Raw genomic sequence first — 21,683 nt, forward strand, 5'->3', positions numbered from 1 at the left:
TTCCTCCTTACCGAAAATCAAGTTTAGGCGGAAAGTGTCGTCCCTGATTAGCCTGTGCGGACTGCACAGGCTAATCTTGGACGACACTTAACGCACATGCATTATGCCAAGTTTTCTCAGATCTCGACTCATAAACATGTTTTTCGTTATAAAACCTAAAGCAAATCGATATCGTTTGTATAGATTTTACAATTGCATGAGCATATTTTCTCGTCGCAGCTCAAGGACTTAGATCAAGAGAATGAACGACTCAGCTCACAGATGAAGAAGATGACAGTAGAGCAAGCGATAAGGGATGCTTCGGGCAAAAGTAAGGGTGACGACTCCGAGAAAATTAAAAGCGCGATTGATTTGCGCATTCAGATGGAATTAGCGGAGCAAGAATTGTCTAACATGAAATCTAATATGGCCGCTTTAGACGACGAAAATGAAAAGTTACACAACGCTTTGCTTATTTTGAAGCAAAACCTCAAGGAACAAGAGAAACAGATTAAGACATTGCCATTGCCTTCATCTCCAAATGCATTTTATGAGGACATGATTCGGGAACTGAAGGAAAATGCTAATGAATATAGGTCGAAAATAATTGATAAGGATAATGAGCTCGAACGTGTTTACGCGGAGTTGCACAACTACCAACATCCGACAAAGCGCAATAGGCATGATTTGAGAAAAAGTAGATCGTTAGATTCAGACAGTGGTTATAACATAATCGTAGATTTGAGGCGTCAATTAGAGATATGTCAACGTGAGTTATTGGATGTTAAAAAACAGCATCACGGTAACAAGACAGCAAGTAATAGTCCGTTGAGATTAATCTTAAACGAAAAGAATAGCCCCTCATCCGCTCCGTTAATTACAGACTGTGTTAAAAATGAAGGTGTTTATAATGTTCACAATGACAATGCCCCTTTTACCAGTGCTGAATGGTTAGGAGGAAACAGTTTACGTGCGGAAGAAGAAAATAGTCCGGCTCAACTAACTGGTCTGGCTGTAGCTTTTATCGAAACGGAAGACGAAGTCAAATTACGTCAAAAAGTTGAAATGTTAGAAATGTCCCAACGTTTTCATGCGCAAGAACTTCAAGTGCTTGTTAACGCAATTACATCGTTAACGCATGATCGATTACCAAAACTACGAAGTGAGTGCATTTCAAAACTTGCAAAACAATTTTTGTCAGTCGAAATAATTGAATGTTTTACCCTTGAGCCGCATGCCGTCGAATTCCCATCCAAATGTCAAGAATCCGAATACTCTGCCGTTTATCCAGGTGGATTTAGAAACAGCGATGAGCGTCGGGCGGATGGAAACGAAAGTACTTTCATTTTTTCGCCAGGTAGAAATAATAACCCATTGAGCGTAGTGAGTGATGATAACAAAGAGCAGGCGAACTTAGAATTCTTCCCCATATCACGTGACCCGTCGAATAGCATTTCGTTTATTGAGAAAACGGTACGGTTACTTCTGCAGTGGGTATGTGAATCGGAGAAACGTAACTGCGCGGACGCTAATGAAGTAGATCTAGTTCAACGAGTGGATCTAATTGCAGATAACAACGATAGGGGGCACAGCAAAACGATTTCAATTATGGATTCTGTAACATTAGGGGATAATGAAGTTAATAATGAGAATACAAGCAAACTGACCTGCGGAGTCGCACATGTTGGTAACAAATATGGGCCTGATTTTGTATTCGCGATTAAAAACAACTCAAAAATCATTAGCGCATCGCAGGACGCTATGAATCTAGATGTGGATACGGGGAAAAATCAAAGTCAACCGAAGCGATCGAACACTATGGATAGACTTAACCAAAACGTGGTCGAGCCTGTCGTCACTTCCTGTGTAAGCGTTGACGGCACTGGTGAAAATAGTTGCAGATTAACTGAGGAAAGTATTCATGTTGACAGTGAAAACAATTATGAGAAACAAAGTTTGGAACTTCAATCACACTCGATGGTAGAATTAGGCGAGTTTGCGGGGACGTCATTTACTAGCAAAGCTCAATTGACGTTTGATCAGTGTAACGTGACGTCGTCTCCAATAATGACGTTGCTCCCACGCGTCACAGATATCGCACATTTGGAACCAAAGAACGTTGATGGAGATACGGGTGATTTTCTGATGGTTAAATGTGACAGAGAAGACGAGATGGCAAGTAAGATATGTGACAATAATGAAGCTGTTGTGAAACTCGATAAAGAACGTGAAAAGGATAATACAGAATCGTTACAACTTGTAAGTGATTTAACAGTGCTGCAACAAAAGATTGAATTTCTGGAGGAAGAAATTGGTAAGTTTCATTCACTGTAATATTCATTACGTTACGTGTTCTTTCGAATGTCGTTATGGTATTGTTGTTGAACAAACTATTGCATAAATTGTTGTATTCTTAGATTGGCTTTCACATGGTAGCCTACATATATAAACGTACATTATATTAGAATATATTATCATATTTAACTTGTTTAAGTTGCAATTGCAACTTAGTTCAGTTTTACTTGTATTAACATGATTAAGCGCAATAAGATTAAGATCACTTCAATACTAAACATGCATTTAGTTAAATGCGATACATTTTCTGTTAGATTATTATATGCCATGTATTTTTTTATGCAACCCTATTGTATGGTTGTTTTTAGGACTTGGTCTGAGTTGCACCTAATTATGTTCAATTGATAATATTAAATTGATCATGTTGCATTGATCATATTGCGTTGATCATATTGCGTTTATCATGTCGCGTTGATCATGTTGCGTTGATCATGTTGCGTTGATCATGTTGCATTGAACATCTTGCGTTTATCATGTTGCGTTGATCATATTGCGTTGATCATATTGCGTTGATCATGTCGCCTTGATCATAATGTGTTGATCATAGTGCATTGATCCTGTCGCATTGATCATGTTGTGTTGATTATGTTGGGTTGATCATGTTTCATTGATCATGTTGCGTTGATCATGTTGCGTTGATCATTTCGCGATGATCATGTTGCGTTGATCATGTTGCGTCTATCATGTTGCAGTGAACATCTTGTGTTTATCATGTTGCATTGATCATGTTGCGCTGATAATTTTGCGTTGATCATGTTGCGTTGATCATGTTGCGTTGATCATATTGTTTGTACCTCTTCAGTGGGATCACAGTTTACTGGGAGAAGTACGTTTGATATGTAAAGATATAATTATGTATTTTTTAAAATTCCTCCACGTTTCACAAAATTTAGATTTTATTTAACCCATAATCACAGAAATAATCATTATAGCGCATAAGTCATACAGGATTGCAGACAGTTTGAATACAGACTGTAATTGTATATGAACCGTGCTCTGTTTAAACTGGGTTTAATGCATGTGCGTAAAGTGTCGTCCAGATTAGCCTATGCAGTCTGCACAGATCATGTATTAAAGTCGTATAATTCCTTGAGTCACCTGCTGTTTTGTTGTTTTAATTTGTTAACATTAAAAGTCTCAAACAAGTGTTTTTTTTTCGAACGTGGTTAATATTAAACCATATTTGAAAAAAGCATCGATATAAATAACATTCTGTGTGAATTTTTTCCTGATGTACGATTTAAGTTGAATATCCCGTTAGGGCTTTGAGAATACCGACCCAGTTGAACACTGTCTTACGAGGGTGAAATCTGGCAAGATGAAACCAAAAACTTTATTCTTTGTCAATATTTTCATTCAAATACAGTTTCAGCGATTGTTACTGAACCATCATAGTCTTAAATATATCGTTATGACAAATAATAATATTTTGGAATATCATGAAATCTTACAGGTAAGCCTTAAATGTATGCCTTGCTGTAAACAAAAGCGAGTAGTGTTCGAACCATGCATACTTATTCTGTGACTCCAATTACGATGGTTATGAACTTGAACGCGATAATGGTATGTTAGTAAATTAACGTTGAGTCAATTAGTAAAACAAGCATACCACTTATATTATGATAGTTTGCTTCATTTCGTCTTCATAACGAAATACCGTGAGCGAGTAAACAATCAATTCCCAAGATTACTGGGAAGTGTACACATTTAAGTGGTTTGATGGATAGCACCTGAATGTAACTGCAATAGTATCCATCAGCAGGGACAGGTAGCACTTGTGTACTTCGTACAGTATCCGCCTTGCAACCGGCGAGTCCAGGTTTCGATCCGAAGTCCGTACAAACATATTTAGCCGTGCTCTTTGAAAAGGGGGTTAAATGCATGTACGTAGCGTTTCGTACCAGATTAGCCTGTGCAGTCTGCACAGGCTAATCAGAGCCGAAACTTTCCGCTTGTATGATATTTTTAGTTTCAAAAAAGTCTATATAAGCAAAATTAAGTTTAGACAGCAAGTGTCGTCCCTGATTAGTATGTGCGGACTGCACAGGCTAATCTGGGACGATACTTTGCGCACATGCATTAAACACCTTTTTTTACGGAGCGCGGCCCAAATTACAGATGTTATCAGAGAACGGACTCGAGGTTGTCTCTAAAAGCGCATTGGCTTGCTTTACAATCAAAACACACAAGGAATAAACTTAACCGAAGATACGGGATAATGAAAGGGCAGTTCAAACTTATATAAATATAATCATCTCGACATACAAATAATACAAATAAGCATAGGCGCGTTAATTGATCTTCATGCATATCATTCCGCGTTCGCATTGTCTCGATTATATATCTGATAGAGCCCGTTTCCTGGTGCGTAGAATTATAAGAAACAGGTATGCAATACTGATATAGTAGATAGTTATTTATCAGAACAGAACAGAAGAACAAAACAGAATTTGTTACACATAAACTTTACAGTTCCTAGTGTTAAACAATTTTTTTTCTTACAGAAGTATCATTATTTGGTAATGGATGAACTTTACAGACTAAAACATTAAAACAGTGTATCTAGCTATAAATGGAACTGCTTTAATATGTCGTTGTAATCAATAAAATATAACAAAATCTTTTTAAAGAACAAAAAAATTATCATACTTGACGAACGTCATGCTTGTTACAATATTTTTTCATCAATTTTCCTCGTGGACACGTGGCGTAGAATGTGTTATTTCTTGTATAATAGCGAAGATTCATTGCTTTGTATTATATATAATCCAACGTGTATTGTTCAAAAAACCTTAAATTGTGTGATTGTTTGTTCAAACACTAACCTCAACGGCTGGGAACGTATTGTGTGGGTTGATGCTTCAGAACAGAGACGATACCTTATTATTCGTGCATATATTTTATAATTTACGTATTCGCTTTATGTATACTTATTTAGCTGTAGGTAGATATTATTTGTTAAATGGAATACCGATTTAAAATCGCGTAAGACTCAGTAGAAAGATGTTACTTTATCATAGATTCATGCATTGATTTATATTTTTCTTATTCAATCGGCATCGTTGCATTTATAAAGAAGTTATTTCATCGGTTGATACATTGTTTTGTTTGACAGTTAAGTGAGTGATACTATAGCATAATTGACGCTAAATGAGTATTCTGCTGCATTATCAACCATAAAACTAGTTAGATTACAAATATATAGAAATTGGTCGTAATGATTAACTGCCAACACGAAAGTGGGTTTCATGAAAATGTGTATGTGTGTTAAAAAAACAACGCATTCTTAAGCAGCAGGTTTCTTATGAAAAGAATCACAGTTCTATATCGAACTCTGTTATAATGAGCATAGCATCTGTATTAGGTATGCGCAAAGGCGGTATCCAATTAAAATCTCGTTTATTTTATAAATGGATTGCATCTAAAAGCTAAACAGGAGAGTACTGTCCTATCTATAATTAAATAGACCGCTCTTGTTACAGATCCGATTGTATTTTTTAAGAACACAATGCTTTGTGTGAAACTACATGGCATTAACATTCTTTCATAATACAAAAAACATTAAGACACGAACATAATGTACCTCTTTCGACTCCATCAAATGTCCATAAGATGATTTTGAGAGAATGGAATGTTTATGTACGAAAGCTATATGCACAGTGGGCACAACACATACGCATCCTTTACATGTCACATCGGAGTTTATATTAACTAATCTCGTATAAAAAATCTAGATTTCAGATCTTACACTGTCGAATTTGTGCATAGGTTCGCTCTTTGTAATAAGAAATGTAGCTCAGGCCAATTCGACTCTTAAGCTTAAACTGTTAAGTGCCACCTCAGCATACGCTTCTGTTTAATGATCATTCAGTAAAACTAAAATTAGCATGATGATGTGTTCTAGTGAATCATTTGAAGTACTGGTCGCTTTCTTTAGAAGAATGACCATTGCCATTCTTTGCAATTATTTTAAGGAGATTAATTGACGCTTTTCGAATGGTATTTTTATTGCAGAAATGCTGGGTGATGCAACTTGTCATGTGCAGAATGATGTTATTCGGGACATGCACATCATTTTGTCGTTATTTTAGCTAAATTATTAGACTAGACCTCGCCCCTCCTGGTTAAATTCGTGTGTTCATTGGAACACACAACTTATTAATATCAAAGTATTTATACTTGCGTTAAGAAATAACGATATAGTCCTATACAAAACTTGCAACTGTACCAACAATATGTTTATAGCGAAAAGTTAACACTCGCATCATTCTCATTTTCTTTCATAAATATCTAGAATCTATTTCCATTAGTCATTTTAGATACTTAAATAGCAGTGATAACTTAACGAATGCATACGCCGCGATAACAAGAAAAATAAAAAGCAATACATTCCCATCACAACTCTCTGATAAGATATATTTGGCCCTAATGCAAAGTTTATAATCATCGTACAATCGGCATATGAGTACATCTTTCAATACAAAAACACAATCATTTATTGGGGAGATACATGAGTGGCAGCAAATAACACCATTATTTCGTTACTAAACATAGACTTAAAACGAAATATGCATATGATATGGCGAATTATATTTTCAATTTAGATAGCTCTATATCAATACTTCCATCAATGACATACTTATAGTCTCCTTAGAAATACCATCTCAGTATATTCGGCTCACATGTCAAACTATTCCTCATAATGGCGTAACATGTTTCATGTTTGCTTTGTACACAGTTCAAAACCAACATTTGTGTTAATTGCAAGAACATAAATACGCAAAGTGATTGTAAAACCAATGTTTTGTTAGCAAAATGTTACAAACAAATGCTTCCAATGGAAATAGAATAATAAAATTCCAGAGACAGTACACTGGGGGAAGTTATTGCCATTATCCGCTTATACTTTAAAATGTTGCACTTAAACGATATTCAAAGTTCAGCTGAAGGATTTTTATGTAATACATTAAACCAGAAATAAATGTATTATATTCAAAGAAGCAAAATAAAACGCCAGTATGGATTTTAAAGGTACATATTCTTTTAAAGATAATCGGCAATCGGTTGGTGAAGTGGAAGCGACTGAGCTTTTGCTTATAGAGGTCCCGAGTTAATCTTCAAAAATAAGTATATCTGTCAAGCAGTATTTTTAAATCAGTGGTTCTTAAAATCCTACAAAAACAAAACTGCTTCAAGGTGTGCACATGCTGACATAATTGTATCTAGGTTCATTGTATTTACTCTGAAACCTCAACATAAAAGTAAACCGTGATATTTGTGAAATATGCCATGGTAAGCATTTTGCTATTTCAAGCCACATACAGAGTATGGAATGAAAATATGTTATACATTATATTATGCTTCAGATGCGTGAACAAAGCATGAACTTACAAGAAACCATTCGTACAATCGTCATTTCCCTTCATCTCCTTAATCTATAAACTGGAGGCAAGTGTGTTTACTTGAAGATATAATCGAGTAGAAACGCTGTCATTTCAAATTTTCTTCTAACAAATAGTGGACTTCGAAGGGCCCAACGATCGTGTCGGTGAATTTTGAGAGTTTTTAAAAAGTGTTATAGGATTTGACAGGCATTACACGATAATTCTTCAATGCCATATTTTTTCGTTCAAACAAAAGAACGTACACACAACGCATACATGGTATCGACAAGGCATTTTGTGCAAACTTAGAGGTGTAATGCATATCTTTTCCCTGAAAATACAGATACAAACGTCTTGGTTAGGCGAATGCTGAATCGGGAAATGTGTTTGCTTGTTAGTGTTTGTATGGACTACATAAGCATTGTGTCGCGCGTCTCCGTCTGATTGTGTTATTAAATTAGATGCGGACACAGATGGAAGCTACCGGAAGTGTAAATATTGCCTACATAATTATGAAAAGTTGTGTTTCGGATGTTCTCCATATGTTAAGAAATAATGATCCTGTCGGAGAAAAAAAATGTTTTTGCGTCGATCAAACTTTCGACAAAACGAAGCAAGTGCCAAGCTCCACGTCACCAATTACCATGGACGTAACTGATTCAGGAATTAACCGATTAACTTGTTTTGACGATTCAGCAAAGAAACGCTCACGCATGAAACCCCTAGTCATTCACACATGGATTATCTCCTAGCGGATTCAATGAGGAAAAGTTTCGTTTGTATATATATTGGATGACATAAACGTGTTTTTCATCTTAAATATACTAAAATAAAAAATATATAGAAATTACCAAAGTCATCGAATAGTTATTTTTTTAATTTTCTTATTTTGCTAGAAAGCAGATTGTTGCGTTATTCTGATTCGTGAAAACACGTATTTTGCTGATTAGAAGATTAATGTTTTTTCCGAATTAATTATTTTTTATGAGCATTTTTAAAAATCGGGTTAAATATATATGTTAATGCTTCGGAACTCTTTCAATGAGGCGGAACACAATAACCCGAGCATATGGGTCGTTAAAATGTGCAATTTTATAAACAGCGGGATTCTTATGAAAATACGCTCAGTTCAACATCGCAACCTGTTGTAATTAGTAAAACATTCGGGGTAGGTATTCGAACTCGCATATAGCAGACTTCAGACAATAACAACCTCGTTAAATTGATAAATAGGCTTTGAAAACATGTCCATTGCAATATATTTCAACACTTTTTTAAGGTCGCAGAACATTTATATTTGGTTTTGGCGTATACTGACCTACTTTTAACTTCACGTTTAAGATATTTGTTAATATGTGTTTTGATATAAAAGATCAACAAATCAACAACAAAGAATTGTATGCAAAAACACATAATTAATTGGTGCCAGATACAGATACTAAAATACTTATTGGAGCGATGCACCTAATTGTGTGTTATGATATTCAATTAATACAGAACGATGCACATACTTATTCACAGACAAACACATTTCCGTATGTTGCTTTTCAGTAAATTATTGCTTTTCACAACTAAACACGAATATTTAACCCTTTGCATGCTGGGAACTTTGTCGTCTGCTAAAATGTCGTCTGCTGAATTTCTAAAATTAGCATTTTCTTCGATTTTTTTAAAGAATACTATCAGAATAGCAAACAGCTTGGATCCTGATGAGACGCCACATCCCGTGGCGTCTCATCTGGATCCAAACTGTTTGCAAAGGCCTTCAAAATTCGGTTCCAGCACTGAAAGATATATAGTATTGTTCATTCCCCGTGGAGCATCGGCTACACATGCATTTCATGTGGCTCATTTTTTTATTTCCATTGGCAAACAATAAAATACGCAAGCTCTCAAGAAAGTAACCTTACAACTTCGAAGTATTCAAAAGGATTATTATATTCACTGTATTCACTTTCGTTAACAACGTATAAAACCAATTTTTAAGTGTTCATTGTGAATAGGCGCTACATTAAAAATTGTAGTACACCGTGATATAGAAAGAGGCGAATTATTTATTTGATGTATCAATCGATCTTATAAGAAAGAGGATCATTAAAGTTACACGCTGGTAATTTTAAGGTATTTATTGCATCAATAAAATCGTGAGAATGTCGATCCCTCTGGTGAATAAATTCCGTATGTAATTCAACACATGAACATTTATTTATAAGCCCAAAACATCGCTGAGTATATAACTAAATATGCAACAGTTTAGTACTTTGGCTCTAAGAAATGAAAAATAAATAGTGAAGTGTACAATATTTCTGAAATAATACACTTAATCATCTTGTTAAGCCAATATATTACGCTAACAGCGAAATATATAGTACCGCTACACGAAGATGAATCAAATATACATGGATCTGATTGAGATATTTGCTTTCAATTTAAGTTAACCTCAAAAGATGTAGTGATAAATCTTGTAAATCATCCAGATATTCGTTAATATCCCATCAATTACGAAGGTAATGCAGTCAATTATTGTCAGGTTCAGTTTTACCCTGGCATCATAGAAACATTAAATGTTTTAGCCACACCTGTCTAAGCGGCAAGTCACAAAAGAAACAACTTGTCGAGATTCCAATTACACACTAACATATAAATAATATTAAGAATAAGATGCTCGAACAAATAGCAATTTGAAACAATACACATGATGAGTTAAACGGGTTTAAAGGCACACAACTATAAAACATAAAATGTCTTTCATTCACAAAAACACATGCGTATCAATAAGATACACATACGGGTAAAGAATTAAAAGACACATGCAGTTCATGAGCTGTGTTCAAGTACGAAAATGACTTTGTTTTTTCTTGAAATTGTCGGACAAAATGATCTTATCTGATTTAATCTCTTCAACGTTCCGATACGTAAATATGATTTATTCTGAGCAGTTGTTGCCAATTTAAAATTGATGATATGTAGGAAATTATTGCTCATACCAAACTTCTGTTTTCTGCAATAAGTCGATGTGTGCATATGAGGGTAGGTATTTTCTTATGTTTCCTCTACTCATCCAGTAGTAACTTACTGCTATAATGTATTGCCGCATGTAGCTGTACCCTTGACGTTTCCTCGATTAGGTAAAGCCGTTTGAATTGCTGTTGTCTACTCCAAAGGTTTTATCTAACTTCGACAATTGCAGCATTTGTTGTTTAAAATATTAAGAAAAAACAACGACAGGCAAACGAATATTTTGCGACCGTGTATGTTACTCATAGCATACGTGCAATCATAGTAGACATGACACGTGCGCCATAGTAGACACCGCACGTGCGCAATGGTACATTGAACATTCATTAGCTTTCACACGCTGGTTATTAATTCTAAAAGTCTTTGCACTTAGGTAATAGGTGCTTAACCAAACAGCAAATTAGGTACTCCAGTCAATTGATTGTATTGTGTGAGATGAAAGAACTGTAATAAGCGTAAATGAACTGCTCCTAACTTTGAATAAACACGTGGATATAGTTGCCAAGTTATCAGCTAAATGTCTGGAGAGAAGCAAATTAATGCAAGTTTACTAAGCGTTGCATTTGCATGTTGCGAAAATTCACTATCAATGAATAATATGTTACAACGCACTGTCCATTAATATTCTGTTCGTGCTACATTTCTTATCAACTATATGCTCAGATGTGACGTAGAATGAATTTTGGGATTTTTGATGACATTCTTTGATTGGTGCTCCGGTTAGAACAATTATTTTATTTACATGAAATGCATATTTTGGCATTTAAAGGGGCCTTTTCACAAATTTTGGCATGTATTGAAGTTTGTCATTATATGCTTTATATTGATAAATTTAAACATTGGATCTAAAAATCTCAAGTAAAAAATCAAGAATATTTTTTTTTAAAGAAACAAATGTAACCTTCAACAGGGCTCGAACCACTCACCCCTGGAGTCCTGGAGTAAAATGTCTACCATAAAGACCACTCGGCCATCCGTGCTTGTACAATAATTGATGTATTTTAAACTTTATATAAGCAATCCTCGTAGTTTCACAAAATATAACGACAACAGAATTATCCAAATTCTTCAATCGTTTCGCGTTGCAACGCTTTATAATTCTCAGGTTTTTAAATCGTCAAAAGATGCATATAATGGCTATTTTTGAGCAACGTAAATGTTGAGTTTTACTGTTTCCTCACAAATAACATAACTAAAACGAAAACTTGAGAATCTGAAACAACTCTTTTTATCCCATCATCAGACGTGCATTGTCGAAATAAACAACTGTGGAATAAATTTACCTCTATTTAGGCAGTGCTGAAATATAGCTGTCATGCGCGGCGGAGAATGGTCATATTACTCGGAATCAACTATAAAGTAATCATTTTTAATAAAATCGAATTAAATTCGACAAAACAAACAATTTGATACCAAGATGTAATATATTTTTAACACATAATGCAACTCAAAAAGCAAAAAAAACATTATTTACAAATATTAAGTGCGCGTACTTGTGACGTCATTATTAACACGTCATTCGACACAATGCATGTTCTTTCACGCTAAAGCTGCAGTTGTTTAGTGTTTTTTCTCCATTATTTCTTAAAAATCGGGGACATAGAGGTATGATAAACAGAAAAACAGGTTAGTTACTGATCTTTTTGTAATGTATTAGGCTAGGCACGATTAAAATAATGAAACAATGTTTGCTTAAAATAACTTTGGGATTTTCCGTGTAGTTCGATTTTCCTACTCTATTTAAAAAAATAATTTACGATAAGAAAATTGATGGGATAAATCGAATACTAAGTCGGTGCCGAATAAAGCAAAGTAAAGCCAAGGCTCGTGGTTCAGATTTTCTAAGCCTCGCAAAATAAACTTTGCTTTATTCGGCAACGACCTAGTATTCTCTATATCTACCCCCATATGAGTTATCAGATCATATTTATTATAAATTTTTAATTTATATATTGATATTTTGCTGCTGCAATTGCCATATTTATCTACTTATTTGTTTCTTTTTTTTTCCAAATTCTTCTTTTCTGCTTCATGTTTTATTCTCCTGTTCTCCTTCTTCGTATTAGTATTATTTCGTATTATTTTTTCATTTTAGTGGTGCTTGTTTTATTTATTTTTTACAAACTAACGCTTTCATGAAACACAAATTAGACTATTTACAGCTCATAATATATTTTAAATGTTGTATGTTTGAGAAAGATTACATGTACATGCTCTGTCGTAAAATAATATGGACATACAAAATATTCGTTTGAAAATCACTTTCTTCCAGAAGGCGAAACACGATGTTGACGAATAATTGTTCGTTTTTTGAATTGTTTTAGAATTAAGACCAAATACTTTCATGCACATAAAACCTTATATAATATTAAAAAACTGAAATGGAACAAGCACGTGTTTTCAAGTTAATTATCATATACACAGCAGTTGGATCTCATGTATGGTTTTGGACGTAAATTATCAATGACATTAACACACGTATACAAGCTTCCTATCTCTCTGTTGGCAAATTGCATAGCCCACTTGAACAATTGGCAGCATTGTTTGTAAGCCGACGGCATGATTGATAGCGGACCTGTACGCAACATTGCTGTACACAGTGTACTGTAACATATGTTGTTAGCAACACAGAACACACTCTTAGTCATAATTGATTACAATTCAGTTTTAGCTCGGCAAAAGAACGACTATCTCCGGCTGCAAAGTAATTATTCCAAATAATCTATGAATATGCTTAACGAACACCTTACGCCCAACCGGAAGTTTAGCTTAACGATTGCATCCTACCCATTTGCTAAGGGAGGCGGAAAACTACAACGGGCGAGGCATGGTCAGGGGTGATAACCCCCAAAAAAGGTTAGGGTAAGGGTTAGGGTTAGGGGTCGGGTTAGGGTAAGGGTTTGGTTTAGGCTAACCCAAACCCTAACCCGACCCCTAACACTAACCCAAACCCTAACCCTAACCCTCTAACCCCCCCCCCTTGCGCAATACCATACCATGCCTCGCCCGTTGTAGTTTTCCGCCTCCCATTTGCTAAACAAACACTTAAGCACGTCGTTTACTAAATAGCATGTACTCCATAGAGAAGTTACATTCACATTTGATAGCGTAAATTTACTTCGCCAATAATTCATATACTTACTTTTGTGAAAGGTAGTCTGATTCATAATTCTCCTATTATTTATTTGTTTAGCAACATATTTTGCCGCAACAGAAGAGAAACTTTACTTACTCAGTGGTTTGATCATTGTAACTTACTTTGATGAATCAGAAATGAATACATTTGAATCAGCTTAAAAAATGTTTCAAACGGTTCTCCCACAATTATTGCGCGCCTATGAAGCATATCATTTTGCGTTTTATAAACGAATTCTTTAGCAGCAGGTTTTTGTTCGAAATTAACTATGTTCAATATTAAAACCTGTTGTTATCAGTAACACATGGTTATTAGGAATGCGAAAACATATGGGGCAGGCATCAACTAAGTTAAACCTTGTTTATTTTATTAATTGGTTTGGAAAACTTGTCTGAAGCAACTATCTTGTATAAACTAAACGGAAATAATAGAAGTCGTTGTTCAAATTCAGATTCAAAATTCGCCAACTTGTTATTATATAAACATAAATGACACGTTTAAAGTGTGTTTTATTGATAGTCGGTTATATTTACGTTACAACATTGTTGTCTATGTGTTGTGTACGTGTTTTAGTTCCGCCTGATGTCATCATGCAAACGCTTAACACCACAAAACATTTAAAGTTTAATTTATTTCATACGTCCGTTTTTTGTGGTTTACAGAACTCGGAAGTGCATTCTGATGCATGTTGATGTCAATTGTCTCACGAAAGCGTACACATATTATGCAAATACGATTGCTTTGAAACAAGTGTATACTGTTAAGCCTACATAACTAATTTATCTAAGAATATTCTACAAATAAATGCATTCAACTTTTTAAAATGGAACAGTCGTAATACATGTATTTGATTTACGAAAATGTAATTGTTTATAGTATTGTTAAATCCTTTATATCCGCATTTATTATCCGAGACATAAAATAAAGGCTGTGTCTTATTTGTCGGGTAAAGAATTATCGCATACTTGATATATACATGTGCATAAACAGATTACAGTAAAATCATAATAAAAGTCATAACACACTCGTAAAAATAACTCTAACCTTAATCATCACATAACAACATAATACACATTTTATGCATTTATTTGTAAACACATAATCTTTGTATGTTGGTGCTTCAGAACAGAGACAATACCTTATTATGCATGCATATATTTGCGTATTCAGTTAATGAATACTCATTTACATGTAGCTGTAGATAGATACATGTATTATTTGTTAAATGGAATACCTATTTATTATCGCGTAAGACTCAGTAGAAAGAGGTTGCTTAATCATAGATTCATAAATTAATTGATATTTTTCTTATTCAATCGGCAACGGTTACATTTATGAAGGAGTTATTTCATCGCTTGATAAATTGTTTTGTTTGACCGTTAAGTACGTGATACTACAGCATAATGGACGCGAGCCGCATATTTTGCTGCATTATCAACCATAATACAACCATAATACAGGTAGATTTAAATATATATCAATGGGTCGTAATGATTAACTGCCAACACCAAAGTGGGTTTCGTGAAAAATGTGTATGTGTGTTTAAAAAAAACACATTCTTAAGCAGGGGGTTTCTTATGAAAATAATCACGGTCCAATATCGAAACCTGTTATAATGAGTAAAACATCTGTATAAGGTATGCGCAAGGACGTTATCCAATTTAAATCTCGTTACGTTTTTAAATGGATTGCATCTAAAAGCTAAACAGAAGAACACTGTCCTATCCTTACTTAAACAGTCCGCCATACCCCCCAAAAAAAACAATCAACGTCACATCTGAGCAAAGACATACCGTATGGCAAGCGGTTCGACGCATAATCCCTAGAAACTAGGTTTCTCATGAACCTAGGTTCTCAGAATGAGAATGAACTATGGTTCTGGAATGAAATTTTGGGTTGTCATGAAAACCTAGGTTATCAGAGAGAACGACGCGAAAAGCTGTCGAGAACCTAGTTTCTCATGAGAACCTAGGTTCTCATAAAAATCATAGTTTCTCATGAGAACCTAGGTTCTCATGAGAAACCTAGTTTCTTGGGATTATGCGTCTAACCGCTTGCCATAATTAACCTCCAGTTGACTCCCATTGCTTGGTACACGCTGGCGGCATATGTGTAGAATGATAAGAAATAGACGTGAAACAGCGAATTCTACTCCCCAAGAACATTTTTTAAACAATGTTCAGACAATGCTAAGTAATATTCAACGAAACTTGGAGGAAACTTCTTGAGGAATGAAATTAGTAAAGTAATCGGTCGACATTGGTCTGAACACGTTAATAAAAATTAAACTGTTTATGAAATACATCTTTAATTTTAAATATTATTTTGAGACTAAAATTTGAAACAAATTCAGATCACTCGTTACATAATTCATTGTTACAGCTTTAAATGAGTTTTAGATATTCAGTTCTCTTGCTAGGACCTCAAACGACTGTACGGTTCAGTTTTCTATTTAAAGTATGTCCATGATAAAGTAAGCAATCATTATGATATAAATAGAAGTTTAATCTCAATTGATAATGTGTAATAATGTCTTATTCAATCGTAAGATATCGGCCCACACTACAGAACAACTTATGCACTAAAGACTTTGCAAACATATTTCAATAACTTGAGATATCTGCAAAAATAAAGTTCTTAACGGCGTGTTTTCGTTCTGTCCAGCCCGTGTGTAATCATATGTGAACCCCATTGATCCTGCGCCCTGAATAATATGTGTCCCGTATTCCAAACCAGCAAGTTTACGCCGTCCGACGCGTAATTTTGGAAACCTAGGTTCTCATGAGAACCTAGAACCTATGGTTTCCAAATGAAAACCACGGATTTAGTATTAAAGACGCGTTATTCTGAAAACCTAGGTTCTCATGAGAACTATGGTTCCCAAATGAAAACCACGGATATGGCAAGCAGATCGACGCATAATCCCAAGAATTTAGGTTTTTCATGAGAACCTAGGTTCTCATTCTGAGAACCTAGGTTCTTACCAGAACCTTGGTTTTCAAATGAGAACCTAGGTTCTCATGAAAACCTAGGTCCTCATTTGAAAACTTGGGTTCTGGAAGCTATGTGCAATCTTCAAGCGAGAACCTACGTTCTCATTCTGAGAACCTAGGTTCTCATGAGAAACCTTGTTTCTTGGGATAAGGCGTCGAACCGCTAGCCATACATACTGTTTATACGAGATGTAACAATAACATGTTATTAATGGACAGTGCGTTGTAACAATACCATGTTAATTATTGACAATGCGGGCTGTGCAACAGGGCTGTGCAACATGTAAATGCAACGCTTAGTAAACTTGTATTGATTTACTTCTCTCCAGATATTTAGCTGATAATTTGGCAACTATATGCACGTGTTTATTCAAAGCCTTTCTTTGATAACTGCGTTAGAAGCAGTTCATTTACGCTTATTACAGCTCTTTCATCTCACACAATACAATCAATTGACTGGAGTACTTAATTTGCTGTTTGTTTAAGCACATTTTACCTAAGTGCGAAGACTTTTAGAATTAATTACCAGCATGCGAAGGCTAATAAATGTTCAATGTTCTATGGCGCACGTGCGGTGTCTACTATGGCGCACGTGTCATGTCTACTATGATTCAACGTTTGCTATGAGAAACATACACGGTCGCAAAATATTCGTATGCCTGTTTTTTATTAATTTTAAACAACAAATGCTGCAATTTCCGAAGTTGAATAAAACCTTTGGAGTAGACAACAACAATTCAAACGGCTGTGACTAATCGAGGAAACGTCAAGGGTAGAGCTTCATGCGGCAATACATTACAACAGTAAGATACTACTGGATGAGTAGTGGAAACATTAGAAAAATACCTATTCCCATATGCAAACATCGACTTACTGCAGACAACAGAAGTTATGTACGATTAATAATTCCCTAAATATCAACAATTTTAAATTGGCAACAACTGCTCAGAATAAATCACATTAACGTATCGGAACGTTGCACAGATTAAATCAGACAAGATCATTTTTTTCCGACAATTTCAAGTAAAAACAAAGCCATTTTTCGTACTTGAATACAGCTCATGAGTTGCATGTGTCTTTTAATTCTTTACCCGTATGTGTATCTTGTTGATACGCACGTGCTTTTGTTAATGAAAAACTTTATATATATATGTATGTGCCTTTAAAACCGTTTAACTCTTCATGTGTATTGCTTCAAATTGCTATTTGGTCGAGCATCTTAGTATTATTTATAGGTTAGTGTGTTATTGGAATCTCAACACGTTGTTTTTTTGTGGCTTGTCCGCTTAGACAGATGTGACTAAAACATTTAATGTGTCTATGATGCCGGGGTAAAACCGTTTTGCATTTGAACCTGAAAATAATAGATTGCATAACCTTCGTAATTGATGAGATATTAACCAATATCTGTATGTTTTACAAGATAGATTTGTCACTATATCTTCTGAGGTTAACTAAAATTGAAAGCACATATCTCAATAAGATCCATGTATATTTGATTCATCTTCGTGTAGCGGTACTATATATTTTGTTGTTTGCGTAATATATTGGCTTAACAAGATGATAAAATGTATTATTTCAGAAATATTGTAAACTTCACTATTCGGTTTTCATTTCTTATAGCCAAAATTCTAAAATGTTGCATATTTAGAGAAAGTTATATACTCAGCAAAGTATTATTTGATGTATCAGTCGATCTTATAAGAAATAGGAATATTAACGTTACACGCTTGTAATTTTAAGGTATTTATTGCATCAATAAAATCGTGAGAATGTCGATCACTCTGGTGCATAAATTCCGTATGTAATTCAAAACATGAACATTTATATACAAGCCCGACACTTTGCTGAGTATATAACTATCTCTAAATCTGCAAATATTATTGCATTGAAAGAATTGCATAACGTAAGGCCTAATGAATTAATTTATATAAGAATATTCTTTAAATAAATGCATTGACCTTTTGAAAATGAAACCATCGTAATACATTTATTCGATTTATTGTTAATTGTTTACAGTACTGTTAAATCCTTTTTATCCGCATGTATTATCCGAGACATAAAATAAAACTTGTGTCTTATTTGTCGTGTAAAGAATCATCGCATAGAAGATAAATACATGTGCATAAACAGGCAACAGTTAAACCATAATTGAAATCATAACTTACCCGTCTAAATAACTCTAAACTTAATCATCATATCACAATACAATTATCAATTTATGAATGCATTTATAGAAACAATAATCTTTCTGATTACCAAATTATGAATTGCAACGTATGTGGCAGGAAATCAGATAACGATCTTTATACCACGGTCATACATCTGGTAGGATCCCTTATCCAGCTGAAACGGCAAGCTTAAGTTTTTTTTTTGCAAACAAGAAAACTACATACAAATAATTATTTAAAACAAATCCAGTATTTTCTTAAATACAAATGGAATATGTCATATGAAATTATATGTTCCGAAATCAGTTTCTGAATTATATATGTTTGCAACGCTTACAACGACAAATTTAGGCGCCGTATTAATAAGATGATAAGTCACATATTAAACCGAAACTAGACGATAGCATCCACTTAGAATGTATGCTTGAAAATTAAAAAAGAAACACTAAATGATCCACTGATATATCTTTTGTTATCAATTACGACGAAAATGCAACAACAGCATTCTTAATCTAAGTTCAAATGGTTATCGGTTCTTCCATATAAATATGTTTAAAACCAATGTTAATACTAGCATCCGTCTTATCGATAGCAAATGTAAGCATCCTGTCGAGGCTGTGATAAAACACTAACATGTAAATACTTTTATTCAATCTATCTTTAAATTTTAGAAGTAAATTCTAGCATAAAGCAATGATATAATTATGAACGTTTTAATTCAACTGATGTTTGATTGTAACAAAATGAATAAACATGTATTTGTAAGAAGTATTTGTCTTTATTTAAAACACTCATGTGGTGACTTGTACAATTTGCATACTCGTTGTTGTGATACATGTTGTAGTTATTTCAATTATTTCTGTTGGAAGACCCACAAGACCATAACAAAGCCAATGTATACAAATGTTTTCTTAAAATGAATACATTTTCAGAAATTATAACCATAACATAACCTGACTGACATGATTTTTCAGCTTTAATACATTTGTTCTACGAACTTTTTATAATACGTCTTGAGAATCGATCATTGTTTGCCAATTTTCCGAATTAACGCACTTGCAGATTTCGAGTAGAAACCTCTATCGCTGCAAAAATGTGCGTGTAACTATTAAAATTGTCGATCCTGAATGGCATACCGGAAAAATGTGATAGCTTTGAAATATTGTTCTAAGATTAGGCATTTAACTTCAAGTTGCACATTATGTCGACCAGACAGATGCTCACGAATTGTTGGTAGCTAAATACAAAGGAATTTTAAAATTCAAGAGCCATACCAAGGAAAGAAACCCTTATATCTGAACGCCCTTCATTTAAAAGCAGCTGCTGCATTCCTAATAAATAACAGGGCACTATACATACCATATTACAACACCACAGTATAAAACAAAGGTCACCGCCTGCATACGATATATCCAAAACGTTGGGAATACAATCAGTTTATAAGCTTTCCAAACATAAGAATTTGCATACAACCGCTTTCTTTTAAAAGGAAGACAGGGTTAAAATCAACATAGACAAAGACAAAGTTCCACACATAATTAAAGCTTGAATCAACGAACACATGGAATGATCGATGCGTAAACATATCGATCCTCATCGCACGTACTTTGCGCATAATTTGTCACAAAGTAGTACAATGCGATGTTACAGGAATTAACCTCAAGTTACGAAGGTAGTGATAATATATTAGATGTACTATGAGCGGACCGTTCCTAACTTTTTTACAGGTCAAACAAAGTATTTATTCAAAATCAGACCATGCTTTAACATGTAATACAATTCTTATGTATGGCGATGTCGATCGTTATAAATGAAATTGTCAATACTTCTAACTAGAAAAAGTTGAGTTTGTTTTATCCATTTGTATTCACTGAAAATTTAACCATGTTTAAATAATTACGGAATATTTAATTTTACCCAGGTGTATATTATGAATAAAATCTATGAATACCTGTCAATATTTAATCGACTAAATTAACACACAAAATCACAGATCGGTATAAAAGATATAAACTTATAGGAATGTTGAAACTTGGTTTAAACAATACATATAAAGCTATTCATATACAGCATGTAAGAAATATAATACAATATAAACAAACTAGCAACTTTTGACGAAATATGCTTAACATGAGGACGGCAAAGTGTAAATTTACAGAATTGAGAAAAAAGCTCGAAGCTTACGCGTTGTCTCTCTTCTGTCATTTGGAAGTGCTGCAGATAAGGTGTAGAATGCTGGAACTTCAATTTTTTTTTTATATAGAGAAATCTTTGTCATGCGCTATTTTTTACGGCATGTGACCAATGGCCTTTATGAAACATGATAACAAATTAAACACAGCCAAAATATAACATTTTTTTTTACCTATATTGTTTTTATTAAATAAGAAAACAAACATTAATAGTTTTATTCGAGTACGTATAATTACCTTGTATTGACTGAGATAGTGGCATATGTATTTGGAATGGTAATATATTATTATTCTAATACCTACACTAGAGCGTAAATCTCGATCGGTTAGTGGTAGAGTAAGTACTTGCTAGTTTTATATGTTTTGATAGCGATATTCTCAGCATATGTTGAAATAATGAACTGTCTAATTGTAACTCTTCAACTACTCATTTCGTTGTAACGATTCATTCACAG

General features: G+C 34.2%; 1 protein-coding gene across 1 annotated transcript in view; it reads left to right on the forward strand.

Moving 5' to 3' along the window:
• The first annotated feature begins 1,437 nt into the window (after window positions 1-1,437).
• Window positions 1,438-21,683, forward strand: part of LOC127857864 (myosin-11-like) — a 153,277-nt gene continuing 133,031 nt past the window's right edge. The window contains exon 1 of the mRNA XM_052394561.1: window positions 1,438-2,293. Within this exon, the coding sequence (XP_052250521.1) occupies window positions 1,588-2,293 (706 nt within the window). The 5' untranslated portion in view covers window positions 1,438-1,587. The remainder of the gene's footprint in view (window positions 2,294-21,683) is intronic.

The sequence above is a fragment of the Dreissena polymorpha genome, chromosome 14 (genome assembly GCF_020536995.1).
Source record: "Dreissena polymorpha isolate Duluth1 chromosome 14, UMN_Dpol_1.0, whole genome shotgun sequence".
Taxonomy (NCBI): Eukaryota; Metazoa; Mollusca; class Bivalvia; order Myida; family Dreissenidae; genus Dreissena; species Dreissena polymorpha.